At 48.5% G+C, this 15,322-nt stretch overlaps 1 protein-coding gene across 5 annotated transcripts in view; it reads right to left on the bottom strand.

The window, feature by feature from the left end:
- Positions 1–4,825: 4,825 nt before the first annotated feature.
- TBX5 (T-box transcription factor 5) overlaps positions 4,826–15,322 on the bottom strand; it is a 42,763-nt gene continuing 32,266 nt past the window's right edge. For 4 of the 5 annotated variants that reach the window (XM_059677149.1, XM_059677151.1, XM_059677148.1 and 1 more), the window contains 2 exons: positions 14,465–14,691; positions 4,826–5,877 (listed from right to left, as the gene is read on the bottom strand). In XM_059677149.1, the coding sequence (XP_059533132.1) occupies positions 5,300–5,877; positions 14,465–14,691 (805 nt within the window). In that variant the 3' untranslated portion in view covers positions 4,826–5,299. The remainder of the gene's footprint in view (positions 5,878–14,464; positions 14,692–15,322) is intronic. The other variant, XM_059677152.1, reaches the window with a different exon arrangement.

Here is a 15,322-nt window from a genome sequence, read left to right as displayed (position 1 = left end):
TTAGGCCACGCTCCGCCTGTACAACTGCGGGTGGCAGCTTTGGAAGGGAACTCACGGGGTGAAGGAAAGATTGGAGAGCCATCATTATAATAAAGGGACAATCTTGGCGATCTAGGTGGAAGGAACTAAAAGAAGTTTAGTTGAAGACTAGACTCATGTGTACTAGCAGCTGCAGTCTATTTCTCCACTCAGGACTCTGCCTCTGGGACAGAGCAAAGAGATAGAGATGGAGATGGAAATGAGATGGTGATAGAGATGGAGGTGGAGATTAAATGGTGATAGAGATGAGAAGGAGATGGTGATGGAGATGGTGATGGAGATGGAGATGAGACGGTGATAGAGATGGAGATGGAGATTAAATGGTGATAGAGATGAGAAGGAGATGGTGATGGAGATGGTGATGGAGATCGTGATGGAGATGGAGATGAGACGGTGATAGAGATGGAGATGGAGATTAAATGGTGATAGAGATGAGAAGGAGATGGAGATGGTGATGGAGATGGTGATGGAGATGGAGATGAGACGGTGATAGAGATGGAGATGGAGATTAAATGGTGATAGAGATGAGAAGGAGATGGTGATGGAGATGGAGATGAGACGGTGATAGAGATGGAGATGGAGATTAAATGGTGATAGAGATGAGAAGGAGATGGAGATGGTAATGGAGATGGTGATGGAGATGGTGATAGAGATGGAGATGGAGATTAAATGGTGATAGAGATGAGAAGGAGATGGAGATGGTGATGGAGATGAGATGGTGATGCAGAGATAGATGGATGGATGGATAGATAGATGATAGATAGATAGATAGATAGATAGATAGATAGATAGATAGATAGATAGATAGATATGGAGAGAGAGAGAGAGAGAGATAAAGAGAGACTATAACCCTCTCTTATATCAAGCATTCCTACCCTCTTGTCTAAGGGGGAAGAGCTCTTGGAGTAACAGCTTTCCTCTCTTAGTTTAGGTTTTCCTCAAAGCAGACCCTAAAACAGGGATCTGGATGCAGCGTTTTATTTGGGTAAGTGGGTAAGAAATGAGATGAGGAAGGGAAGCAGGCAGTGAAGGGTGTGGTAGTGACAGGTCACCTCTGTGAGCAGCTGAGTAATAAGAGTGCTTGCCCAGAGAGCTGCTCTGTGAGACTCCATGAGCCCCTCTAGGAATCTGTGTAAAACCTACTCAAACTTGTCCCACCCAGGCAACAGGAACCAGGGGTATTTACAAACCAGCCTCTGTCCCTCCTGTTTCATTCCCTGGCCAAGCACACCCCTGAGGCCAGAGAAGGACTTCAGGCGGAGGGACACAAAAGCTGAAGAGGGAAGTCGCTGTAAGTGACCTGGAGGATGGGCCCAGGAGACAGGGCTGGGCATTCACAGTGTCTGCTGTGGTCCACGAAGACCACACACGACGCGGGAGAGAAGGAAAAAGAAGAAATAATGATAATGAAAGTAATAACAATAATAATTAATACTAATTCACCCTTTTATTAACTAACAGCTAGCAAGCATTCCTTCTCACCAGACAATGGGCTGAGTGCTTTATACTCATCGTCTCATGGAGCCTCACAGAGCAGCTCTCAGGGGCAAGTGCTCCTACTACCCTCATTTTGATGACTCAGTGGAGGTTTAAAGAAGTTGAGTGACTTACCCATGGTCACAGAAGCAGCAAATGGCAAAGTGAATCATATAAACCAGGCCAGTTAGAGAGCAAAGATGAGATTCTTACAATTGCCTGGCTCAGCGTGTGTGTGTGTGTGTGTGTGTGTGTGTGTGTGTGTGTGTGTGTGTGTGTGTTGTGGTTAACAAGAGAATAATGGTTCACCCCAGGACTATCGCCTAACCCCCCCGTGGAAACAGAGCAGCATCAGGCATCTCCTGAGGTTGAAGTGGAACATTCGTCCTCAGTACTCAGCTGACTGGTCCTGGTACCCAGCTCTGTCACTGACCAGGCTGCTGTCACCCCTAATGACGGCCATCCCTTCATCCTCAAAGTAGAACAGGTATCTGCCTTCCTCAGAGACCCCATTTGATCAATGACCAAAAAATGAACTAGAGTTTGTCTTACTACTTCTATTCCTAATCGCAAAGATAATTCACCTTCATCATCACACAAAAAAATGAGATTACCCAATAAAACAAAGAAACTTAAAAACTTACAGTCCCACCGCTGCTATTATTATTGGTTGTACATTCTAACTGGGTGCCCCCCCCCATAAGAGTGAAGAATGCAGGTGCATTTAATATAAGTGAGAAGCTACTTGTAACTGGCTTCTTTACTTACAATGTATCTTTAATATCTTCTTATATCTCTTCACAATAGCCGTGTGGTATGCCACTGTACAGGCGTACGCTGATCTATTTAACCAACCCCATATTAATTAGATACTAAAGCTGTCTCCAGTTTTTATGATTAAAAAATTCTTGAGGAACTTCTCGGAAAAGAAATACTGTGGACAGTTCTGATTATTTCCATAGGACCAATTCTCCAACGTGCAATTATCAAATTAAATGATTGGCACAATTTTAAGGCTTTTCATATATCTTGCCAAATTCTCCTCCCAAAAGGCTTATCTATTTTTATTCCAACCAGCAGTCTACAAGATATCCTACTTCCTCCTTAGCAATCGGTATCATTGTTTTTAATATATACATTTGCTAAGCCAGTGAATAAAAACTACGTTTAACTTGCATTCCATCGATGCAAGTCTTTCAAGCATTTACTGAGCATCTACTGTGTTAAGTTACTTAACCGGACATTTCCACACATATTATGTCCCTTAACCCCCTCAACAGTCCTTTGAAGCCGGTGGAATATTGCCTTTTAGTGAATGAGGAAGCTAAGGCTTGAACGAGCATAGATTGCATGCTGAGCTGTGCCACACACCAGCTGTGTGATCTTGGGGTGTCCTCACCTCTCTGAGCTCAAGAAGACATAACCTGCATCTCTGGAAGTTCTGGTGGCCCTACTGCCCCATCACTTGGAGCCCCACACTCCAGTGCTCTGTGGGGACACAAGGCCATTGACCTCGTTTCTCCATTTACTTGGGGAAAAGCCGAACTGTCATTTCTTCATAATAAATTCACACTTCTTGGGGATTCTTCCACTCAGAAAAGTCCCAGGGGATCTGATTCAATGAATAATTTGTAATCAACATGCCAGTTATTCCTGTTTTAAGGGGATGTGACATTCTTGATCATTGGGATTTCTTTAAAAATTTGCATAACTAATTTACTCACCAATTCGCTGCTCTGTTCTGCCCCATATGTGTTACATAGGACCAACTCACTAATCCTAAATTTGTGGGTTTTAAGTAAATATCCATGGATGGTCCATAAAGTTGCGTGCTTTGGGACCTCCCAAATACTTGATTCTGGAAATTAATTCAAAGAAAGAGACCCTTCAGAAGACCAGGTGCTGGGTGTTACCTATAGCATGCCCGGTTCATTCCTTGGTCAGTTGGAATTCCTGGCGGTTTTCCTTTTGCAATGCTGACACACATTCAGCGAAGTCAAATGCCTCCCCTCCAGGGCTGCAGGTCAGTGGACAGACATATTCGGCTCTATCACACTCAAGCACAAGGGTTCTAAATAGCGTGAAATGAGCAAGAGAGAGCAGACGGGGCCAAAAAGCCACTGTGAGACCACTCCTTCCTTCCTCTACCTCGTTCCCTTCTATCCCGTCAGTAGAAAGAACAGAAAAAAAATGGGTGTTCAAGTCCCTTGTACTTTTTTAAGCACATGGTATTTATTAGGCATTAATTGGCACACAAATATACGAAACGAGTACTTAATTCTCCCCCTCCCCCCCTTAGCAACATAAAAGGACAAAATCGCTTGAAGACACTCACGTACAGACATACTCACACACTCGCACGGACTTGGACATACTCAGCCTCGCATATTACCCTGTTCTTTTTATTAGGGTCAGTTAAAAAAAAAAAAAGAATTTTTTTTTAATCAAGAAAGCAAAGCACTTTCGAAAGAGGAAAAAAAAAAAAGAACGCAAACTTGGTTTTTGAGTATCAATAAAATTAAAAGCTCTTGACCAGCTCCCATGCTGGATTTCATGTTATTACTTAATTAGAACTCCTATTTATAAATAAATAGTACCAGTAAAATATTACATCTGAAGAACCCTGCAATAACGTTTTACTTACACACTTTTTTTAACACTGTTTTCTGCTTTCCATAACCACAGTTTGGTGTCGGCACTGGGTGTGATTCCCTCGGAGAGAATGATGGATGAGCACGGTTGCCTCCTCTTTAGACGTGGCTTTGGCTTTGGCATGCCGTTGGACCGTCGGGAGATTTGCAGGCTGGGCGCTGGCTTTGTTTTGTAGCAGGATGAATATTGACTTTGGCTTTTTCACCACTCTTGTCAGCACGGAGCTTGCCCTTTGCTTATCACAGTTCTGCCCGCGTGTAACCCAGGGCTCTTTAAGTTTTTCAAAGCAAGCTTTCCGGCTGGGAAGCTATAGGCCATGTTTTAGCGACAGATGGCTGGGGAGACCCGGAGCTGGGAAGACGGGAGCGCTGAGTCAGATATGATGCCAGGTGGAGCCCAAGGTTATCCTGACTCCCCAGGGAGGCAGACTGGGCTCCGTGGTGACGGGGAAGGCAGGACACAATCAGAAAAAGCTGGGGACATAGGGGACCTTTTCAAAAACATCCCATGGCAGAGGTAGGTCATTTCTCAGTCAAGGGGAGGGTGGCGAATTTTGGTTTTAGGGGTGGCTTAGAGGAAGGGAACTCCACAAATACATACTTTGAACTTGCCTCAGACCTCCCCCAAAATAAGGGACAGGGTCCGGTTAAGAAAAATGGAAAGAAAAAAAATATATTATTATTTATTATATAACAATGTCAACATTAACAGCAAGACAGGAAAAGACTCCAACTCTGCATTAGGATAACACACTCGATGAGGCAAGACTTGCTGGAGACCAAAAGAAGGAATCCGGGAGGCCCTCTGGAGGTGGTGTGAATGTGGCCCATGGATGATTGTGGTGGTTGTGGTGGGAATGGGACTCAATTTTGTTGTTGTTCTTTTTTTTTTTTTTTTTTTTTTTTTTTTAGTTTTGAGACGAAATGACAAAGTCACATTTTTTGTACTGTGGTTTCAGACTACTGATTAGATCAGTGTCTGGGGGTCTCAAGTGCAGGCGTGAATGTGGGGTGAAATGAAATACCTTATCTGTGGGGTTCTCTCGGCTACTGTCTCTCTCCTGCTCTCTCTCTCTCTCTTTCTCTCTCTCCTCTCTCTCTAGCAAATGTCTGTTAAGGAAGCAGGCTTCGCTTTAGCTATTCTCGCTCCACTCTGGCACCATGCCAACCCCATGCACCGAGTGGTACTGGTGTGGGGACAGGGTCCTTGGCACGCCATGGGAGTAGAGGAACTCAGATGGTTGCAGGCCGCCAGGGGACTGCAGGCCAGTCTGAGGCCCACACTGCCTGACCACAGGCTGGTGGGCCACGGAGGTCTGGTGCTGGAACATCCCCTCCCCGAGCTGGGGGGAGCCGTGGTTGGCGATGCCAGCCAGCCGGGGGACCAGAGGCCCCGAGGTGAAGTGAGCCGAGAAGTGTTGGTAGGGTAGCCTGTCCATGGGCTGCACGGTGGTGACCGTGCAGCTGCTGTAGGAAGGCATGCTGGGCCACGTGTTGCAGCTGATGTCCTCCAGGCTGGGCACAGGCTCGCTGGGCGGCGCGGAGCTGGCATACATGCAGGCCTGGCGCTGGGCTGACTCTGTCCTGTAGGAGGCACTCAGGCCCTGCTGCTGGGGATAGCTGGGGCGATAGAATGGGTCTTCTTCGCTGGGCGATGTCTCCATGTAGGGCTTCTTGTAGGGATGGTCTGCGGTGGAGCATTCTTCATCTGCTAAGACAGGAGGAGAGAGACCCATGAGGCCAGGACCAGCCACCCCGCAACTAAAGGCAGAGACAGCCATTTGGCTGAAGGCCTGAAGAATCGAGTCTCTGAAGACTTAAGCCCAGGCCTCCATTCTGATACAAAGGGGTGGACTGTCATGGGGAGGACCTTGGGCTGTGGTGTTCTAAGCAAAGTCTGACCTTTCTGAACTCAGTTTCTTCGTCTGCAAAGCATAAAGGTTACTAATGGCATTTTTCTACACAGGGAATTGTTGAGAATGAAATGGGAGAATGTGTATTAGTCCAGAACTTGGTACAAGGACACACTCAATAAATAAGAATTATTGTTATTTATTATCTTCCCTCCCCGGCTTGTAAATTCCACGAAGGCCGGGCATTTCCAGCTCCAGTTCACACCTAGTAACAAAAATAATAATAAAGTCAACACTCACAGTAGAAACAGCACGTGGAGTGTTTTGGGTTCCCTCCATGAGATAACGCATTTAATCTTCACGACAGCCCTACGAGATGGGTCCTCTCATATCCCCATTCTCCAGAGGAGAGAAAGGAGACACTGAGAGGCTCGTAAACTTGGCCAAGGGCTCATATGGCTGAGAAGCAGGGGAACTAGGATCAGAATCCAAGTAATCTACCTCCGAAATCTCTGCTAATACCATGCAGTACGGAGAAGGCACGCAATAAACATTTGTGCAATGGGTGGAAGGGTGGATTGGCAAGTGGACAAATGGATGGGAGCTCAAATGAATTAATTTCCAAATCCTTTCCTGAAGCCTTATGCAAGCAAGTGCCTAGTTAATATCTGCTGAGTCGGTACAAATTAATGTGTGACTGTTTTGCTGCTAATCAAACCACTTTGTTCACTAGTGTTCCCTAGTGTGGGAAGGGAGATAGTTCTGACCACTTCAAGGTCACGGACCCCTCTGGAAACTAACGAAGTGCTGATCTCTCTCCTAGAAAATTACACAAACACAAAGCTTGGAGGATGGAGTACACACACAACTTCCAGGGCCTCAAAGACTCCCTAAATCCAGGCTCCAAGCTAAGAAGTCTAGATGTGTCTGGGTTTGAATCTGGCTCTTCTACTTCATATCTGTGCCACACCAGCATTTCAGAGACTAATTTTCACCATCTCTGAGTCAGAGTTAGGAATACTTACTGCACTGGATGGCGAAGAATTAAATGAGATGAGACATCTTCAAGGGCACCAGTCAATCCCGTGGCAGACCCCATCTATAACAACACACCTCTGGGTGCGCCCTTCAGGGGAAGCAAAACTGGGGAATTTCTCCCCAAGTGTAAACCTCAACCCAGATTCATCCTTTAGCTGGAATTCTACCCTCACACTGGAGATTGTCTTTTTTTGTCTTCTAATTGCTTTCTAATCAATAAATGTTAAGAAATATTTCTGTATGGCCCTAACCGGTTTGGCTCAGTGGATAGAGCAGCCTGTGGACTGAAGGGTCCCAGGTTCAATTCCAGTCAAGGGTGTGTACCTTGGTTGCGGGCACATCCCCAGTGGGGGGTGCACAGGAGGCAGCTGATTGATGTTTCTCTCTCATCAATGTTTCTAACTATCCCTCTCCCTTCCTCTCTGAAAAAAAATCAATATATATATCTGTCTTTAAGGGGGTTGGTGAAGAAAAGTGAAACACTGGGACTAGTGGATCGCGTGAGGGCAGGACGCAGATTTAATGATGGGAGAAAATAGCTTTTACTGATTGAGCACTTACTAAGTGACCTTACTCTAATTTCATAGTGATTCCTCCATGTGGCTCCTGCTTGGGGAAGTGACCCACCCAAGGTCATGCAGCTGGGAAGGACAGAGGTTGGAATCAAAGCCAGGGCTGGCTGACTCTGTCTACCACACTTGCTTCTCGCTCTCTAGATTTCCAATATCCAACGCTACTCACCTAGTCAGTCAACAGGTGTACATGAGACCCTACCAAGTGCCAGGTGCTGTGCCAGCTGCTGGAGATAGAGTGGTCAACAGGTAGTCAGAGCCCTACTCTTGGTACACGTCCTTGGCCCCTGTCCATTCTACCCTGAGCAGTAAGGACGGATGCTGACCTGTGATCAGGAGATGGTCCTCAGATAGGAAGCTCTAAGTCAGTCACTCGTCCCACTGTAAATCCTTTGACCTTGGTCTGCATTACAAAACAGCTCTCCGGCCAGGGTAGGGGAGCCTGGGTTCCACCCAACACCTCCATTTGCATCATTCTCCCAGTGACACCCATAGGTAAGTCAAAAATCTCCCAAACCAAACATAGCTAGGGCTGTACCCATCGAGCAGCCAGCAAATTTATGTTCAGCGAGACTCCTTCTGGGACACATCTGGGACCCATAGGACAACCAAAGATTTGTCCCCCAAAAAGTGAAAAAGGCAGCCACCCTTCCAGGTGTCTGTCTACATCAAGCCAGATGTCGAAGACATCGTAAGAGGGTGACCGCACTGTCCACCTTTCAGCTGGGAGTTCTTTGGCGTCTTAAAGACATGGCCACACTCCACTTTTTTGTCCTGGTCACTTCCTCCCTCGATTTCTTCCCTCCATTCTTCCTTCCGCCCCCAGATCCATAACTCTGGATGTTTCCATTGTTGCTGGAATCAGAACCTTCGGGTTTTCCATTTACCCAGGGCGTTCCCCTTTTTAATAATAGCAAGTACAGCTGCAGGGTACCCTTGGCAAGAGGGGGAAAAAAGGCAAACTAACCATTCCCAAGTTTCTGATCCGCTTCCAGGTTTGTTACAAGTCAAAAAAGGAAGAATAATATGAAAAAGGCTGGAGCCCATCTTGGAAAATCGTAAAATTACACATTCCAGTCTCTAATACCCCAACGATCCGCTGCAGAGTCCGAAGAAGACTCGATACTGGCTCATTGATGAAAGCAGGTCCGAGCATTCTCAAATTCCTCTCGAACCTCACCGCATTGTAAAGACATTCCGAAGCAAGCGTCCAACTTCAGGTTGTGATAAATGCTTTGGATGTCATCTTTGTTTTTTTGTTTTGGTTTGGTTTCTGCCTTTTTACTGGGAACCACCATAAATGATCAACAGCAAAAGATCTCTCTCCCTGCCAAGGGATGAGGGGCTGTAGTCTCGGGTCAAGTCCCGGATGAGATGAGTCCACAGCTTGGTTCAGAAAGGTGTGTGGGAAGAGTGGTCCTGCACCCAGCTGAGTGCCCGGAGGGCAGTAAAGCTCTTCCGGACCCTGCCCGCCCTCACGGCACAGCGCCGGGGCAAACCTGGTCCCTTGCATTTTTCTGGACGCTATTGATTCTGGAAAAAGTGGCTTTAATGATGAATCCAGAACACGGATTTTTAGGGCACAGAGTTATGTCTCTGGCTCTTGCTGGCTATGTGACCTTGGACGAACCACTGGGACCATTTGGATCTCAGTTCTTGACTGTCCATGACAGTAATGCAGAAACTCCGTCAGGAATGGAGTTGTTAATAAGCAGTCTGTCTAGCTTTCCTGCACATAAAGGAAGTGTTTAAGTCTTATCTGGCTTTCCCCCCTTGGAAGGTTGGGCAGACGGCTCGGTGAAGGTCATCCAATACCTGAAGGAATGTGGGTGGATCCCAGAGCTGGGAAACACTGGGCTGCGTTCACAGCACTAATCCCATTGAGCCGATACTGCCACCATCCCACGTGGGTCATTTCCCTTGGCGACAGTTCGCTCAGCCCGAGTCCCCAGAGGTAGAGTGGTGAGCAGCCCCTGCCGGGCTGAGTGACCTTCGGCAACTCTAAGGTGGGGCCTGACTCACCTAACAGCGCTCTTTCAGCTGGACAGCCCAGCCTTTCAGCTTTCATGAAACTCCTGTTCAGATGGATGGATGGGTGGAAAGGAGGGAGGGAGAGTGGTGGGTGAGTGGGTGGACGGATGGGTGGAGCTTAGATCTTGGCTTAGAGTAGAAAGGACTGGAATGCTGTTGTGGGACTACCCTCGATTAGTAATCAAAAGACTCCAGCTCATACCTCACTCAGCCCTTATGTGAAGCCACTGGTTTACTTACTTGCTGACCTGCCTCGCCCAGTGGAACACGAGTTTCATGGGGGTGTGGCTCTGCCATCCTGCCCTTCTCCCAAGCACCGTGCCCAGTGCCCAGTAAGTGCCCAGTCAATATAAGCCTGATGATGCAGCCCAGGTCTGCCCTCACCGCCACTCACCTCAGCCGTCTAGCCCACCTCCTAGTCCTCTGCTTGCCCTGCAGAATGGGCAAGAAGGACATGTCCTCTGGCTCGAGGAGCACAGGGAGGATCCAGTGGAAAAAGCCACATGAAATCACTCTTAAAGGCACATCACACTGAGAAAACGCATCCTGCAAAATCATTATATGCAATGCCCCTTCCCCTTGCTCCTCTGGCTTCCCTTTGAATATCCAGTGCAGTAAGTGGCTGGCCTGAAATCTGTATTTGGGTTGCCTTGGGTTTCTAGTGGGGTGGGGGGCTGTCAGGGTAGGAGGGGGAGGAAGGCGGACAAGTGCTCTCCCAGGCCCCGGGGTCCTGGCTGTGGTTGAGTGGCGTTGATAAAAGACCTTCCCGGCTCCATCCATCGGGGTAGATAGTTTGGAGACAGCTGGGCCCAAACACAAGGAGCCCTCTGGCCTGCCTGGCCCTTTGACATTTCATTGCACCGGCCTCCTGGGCTCGTTGGAAGGGAGACAGACAATGAGGGGAAGTCAGATAGTGAGCGGGGCAGGCAGGGGCCGGGGGAAAGCCACCCATGGAGTTATCACTTAACGGGAATCCCAAACTGGAAGGAAACCTCCACTGATTCCTTATCACTTTACAATGGAGGCTGATGATGAATTGCTTTTTGTCGTCTTGAGGCAGGAGGACAGACAGAGCCTGGCTGGAATGTTGCCTGTCCCTGGGAGCTTTCCTTTGGGGGCAGAGGGAGGTGAGAAGGGCAGAGGTTTCTGGAAAGGTGAAGGGAGCCCTGCAGGGTGTGTCCCATGTACCCCCAGTGCATAGATCGCAGTGTGGATGGATTGGGGGCGGGGCCACTTGTCAGCTGGGTGACGCTGGGCAGGTTACTCAACCTCTCTGAGCCTCAGTTTCTGCATCTGTGAAAAGGGTAATTCTTCACCTCCTATCGCCAGCCCGTCACTGCATCCCGATTCCACCCACATCTCCCGCCCTCTCCCCACATCCTGGTCTGAGCCGCCATCAGCTCACTCCCGAGCCCCTGACGGCCTCTCAACCGAGCTCTGGTACTAATTCAAGCCCTGCCTATCACAGCCGAGTGACACCCCAAACAAACCGAGTCCCGTCACGCTCAGTTTAAACCCCTCCAATGGCTGCCCGTTGGTGTTCGGATAAAAGCTAAATTCCTTCAAATGGCTCCCAAGGGCTGGTTCCTGCCCTCCCCTCACCGAGTTCCAGCCTGTCAGTCACTCCCCGAGGGGGGTGGGCCCATCTTTGTGCCTGACGCTCAGTAACACCCTCTTCTCCTATCCCATGACTCAGAGCTAAAATTCTCCCCCGGCCCCTAGGCTGATACCCCTTCATGTTCATAAGCACTTTGTGTATCTTCTTTATGGCATCCGATCGCCATTTCCCCCAAACAATCATGTAACTGTGTCACCATAGTGTCTGATCCGCTGGGACCATGAGCTGCATCAGGGCGGGACGGTGGCGGCTCACGCTCATTGAGCACTTACTATGTCCGGTCCTGTCTTGGGTGTTTCTGTGGATGATCTCATTCCATCCCCTAACAAGCCCACAGGGTGGGAACTGTTATTAGCCCCATTTTGCAGAAAAGGTAGTTGAGGCTCAGAAAGTCAAAGCATCGTGCCCAGGGCCACACAGCGGGAAAGCGTCAGCTATGACGCTGTCTTGCAATGGACCAGCCACCAACGCCAGCCTCCACCTGAAGTTGACCATGTGTTCACGCGGGGATCCCGCCAAATCCCCCGTGAAAGTCCACGGCTCCCGTGATCGAAAGCGGGTCGCCGGCCAGGAATGCACTTATAAGGACGCTGCTATAAATACTGGACCGAAAAAAGCGCCTTGATTCTTTTCAACTTCTTCCTCCTCTTCTTTCGTCTGGCCTTAATTTAATAGGCAGAGCTCCCTAATTCAAACCTGCTGAGCTCTTAATCAGCATGCTTGACCCAGTCGCACGAGCAAGTCTGCAGCGGAGGATGCCATTTTGAGGTTGTAGCTGATAAGAGGAGGTAACACTATAGTGCAGTGGCTGGGGCCCAGGCAGAGTCTGCAGACCTGGCGTGGGTTCAAATTCCCCCTTCGAGAACCGCCAGCCTGTGATTTTACCTTTCTGAGCCTCGGTTTCCCCACCTGTAACATTGGTTCATGGAAGCACCTACTTACTAGCGTTGCGGAAAAGGTTGCGGTCTGGAACCTAGGCAGGGCACCCTTAGGTATAACAGGAAATAGGTGTCCGGGCAGGGACCTGCTCCGTGAGACGCTCCTCACCCTGCTCGCGCCTGAAGATGTAGACATGTTTGCAGGCATCTGGTCTGCAGCCCATCCGGCAGCGGACCTGCTGGGAGTCGGGCTAGGGGCCTGGTGGGGTGATACTGTTCAGGCCTTTGAGATCCAAGGAGCTTGGATGGGCTTCAGGTAAATCCGGAGCCCTCGGCCTCACCCAGGTCAGCTCCCCAGCCTGGGCTTGGACCAAACACAGCTCTTCCCTCCTTCAAAGTGCAAGATGAGTAAATGTCACATCGCCAACCCCATCAGTTTCCTCATGTAACCCCGGCTCCAGAGAAAGCCACCAAAGCATCGTTTCCATTGGTTCTAATTCCTGAGTTGTGTGTTTTTTAAAGGGCCAAACACTGGGCACTGGACCTCCAAAGGCATCGTGCTGGCTGCTGAGACTAAGGCTAGGGTCTGGGCCTGCCCGAGCGAAACAGTGACTCAACCCTGTGCTGTTGAGTCAACCCTGCGCTAACACCAGCTTAATAGCACCCCATCATCACACCAAGCCTACGAGACAGGTCCAATCATAAGCCCTTATGGTCAGATCTTTTTTTAAAGGAGGCAGAGGAGCCCTGGCCAGTTTGGCTCAGTGGTTGGAGCGTCGGCCTGTGGACTGAAGGGTCATGGGTTCGATTCCCAGTTAAGGGCATGTACCTCAGTTGCAGGTTCAAACCCTGGCCCTGGCCCTGGCCCAGGTGGGTGCAGGAGGCAATCAGTCGATGTTTCTCTCTCTCCCCCGCCACCTCTCTTTCACTCTCTCTCTAGATATCAATGAGAAAAATATCCTTGGGTGAGGATTAAAAAAAAATAAATAAATGAGGCCTAGAGGAATTAAGTAACAGGCTCCTAATCAGGAAGATTTGCACCTGGCAAAGGTAAGATTCCTCCCCAGTTGTCTGATTCTGCAGACCCCGGGCATAAGCACAAGGCTACATGGCCCCGTCCCTGCGTCTGTTTTCTCAAGCCTCCGCCTAGGTGAGCGGCCTTCTCTCGTTCCCCCCGGCACACGCTTTCTGGAGGGATACCTGCCACTTACGCAATCGCAGCCACCACTTCCTGGTGCTGCAGGAAACAGCGCCATTTACAAAGCCGGAAACTGGGACACCTGCCTGGGGCCACACAGGAAGCTGGTGGGAGAGGTGAGACTCGAGCCTGCGTTTCCGTGGCCCCATTGCCTGCCCTGTCCTCACCGTCCCGTCTACAGTTCACACCAAGCGATGGTTCCAGTACGCTGAGCTCAACCACACCGCCATGGCACCTGCTTCGGTTCTGGCTCCAAAAAAACAGGCCACCCGAAATTCCCTGCCTTAATCTAGTCCCTTTGGACTCAAATGGCTGAGGAAAAGTCATCCATTTCTTATTTGGCAAAGGAAACTATGATGTCTCAGACGCCAGCCCAGTAGATTGGAAAAAGGGATGCAAAGAGGAAGAAAAATCAGTTGTGCCTTTCTTTTTTCCTTTAGTGCTGATTTTGATCTGGAGAGGAAAGGAGAGCTCAGGATCCCCCTGGGAGAAAGCCTGGCGCATGCACTAACGAGGCACATCCAATTAGGACCATCCCAGCAGCATGGCGTGTGATGCACCGGGAATGCTGGCAGCAGCCTGCCTGTCCACTCGTGGGAGTGGCCACAGATTCCCAGTTAAGGGCGTGTACCTCAGTTGCAGGTTTGAACCCCTGATCTTAAATCACCCTAATCTGAATAGCTTGCTGCTTTGTGCCTTAGAATTTCCTTTTGAGCTGCAGTACTTCCTCTTCATCACTTAAAAAAAATGAGGCAGCTCCAGCTTCAGACATCCACAACATATTCTGAAGTTTCAAAAAATGCAACTTGCGAAATGCAGTTTGATATCAACTGCTAAACGTAAGCACAAAACTGTTTTCAGTTCTGTGTGTGCGTGTGTGTAAATGAGTAAAATAGGTCTGGACCTTTTGAATACGTGTTCCCCGAGGAAGGGGCTAGAATTGGGGGAGAAAATGTTTTGCTGGTATGGTTTTAATTTCTTACAATCTCTATGTATGTTTATATTGTTTGCATTTCCTAAAGAAATAAATGTAGTTGTATATACTTTTTTTTTCCCAAGGAAAGGAAAGAAGTAGAGAAAGGCACATCGGGCAGGGGATGCCACACTTACCTTTCCTCTTGGTGCAATGGTATATTTGGCTGTGCTCCTGGGGCAGTGGGTACGGATTGGGTGGGGGCAGAAGGTCCTGGGAGGGTCCTGACACACCATTCTCGCACTGGTACTGGGACCCCAAGTTGGATGAGGTGGAGAGAGCTCGAGGCTCACTGCTGAAAGGGCTGTGGTTGGAGGCCACTTTCTGTCTCACTGTGCTCCTGGGAACCACGGGATATTCTTTACTGAAAGAGAGAAGATGGGAAATAACATCGATCAGTGCTCTGGTACAGATCCCCCCACTGGCTGAACTGGAGCCATTGAATCCACCAGAAAAATCACAGAAACAAAGGGGTCTTTGATGAGCAAAGTGATCCAATTATACTCAAGTACATCATGTGTCTTGGATATACATATTTGGGCACTAACTTTTCATGCCTTATACAGTAGGCAAGTAGGCCTATGAATAGTTCTAATGTATACAGACAGGTAAATGGGTCAGGAATGGTGGCTGGTCACTAGGATAGTCAGGGATGACCCTAAATTAACCTGATCTGAATAGCTTGCTGCTTTGTGCTTTCGAATTTCCTTTTGAGCTGCAGTACTTATCACCACTGACTTAATATTTCACTTCTCCATGCCTTCATTTTCCAATGGATATAATACAGATCCCCAGTTCAGAGGGGTGTGGAGAGAAGAAATGACTTAATACAGCGAGAAACTGAATAATAATGGGCACATATGAGTGCTCAACAAATGACAACCATCATTGTTACTGTCATTGTTAATAGAATTGGTTTCCTTGGCAATATATGCATTTTATTGTATGCATTTAATCATATTATTCTGAGGAGTAATCCACAGTGGTCACCATGG

This window comes from Myotis daubentonii, chromosome 19 (assembly GCF_963259705.1).
Source record: "Myotis daubentonii chromosome 19, mMyoDau2.1, whole genome shotgun sequence".
NCBI classification, from domain to species: domain Eukaryota; kingdom Metazoa; phylum Chordata; class Mammalia; order Chiroptera; family Vespertilionidae; genus Myotis; species Myotis daubentonii.
The sequence above is the reverse complement of the archived record's forward strand: the minus strand, read 5'-3'. Positions and strand labels throughout refer to the sequence as shown.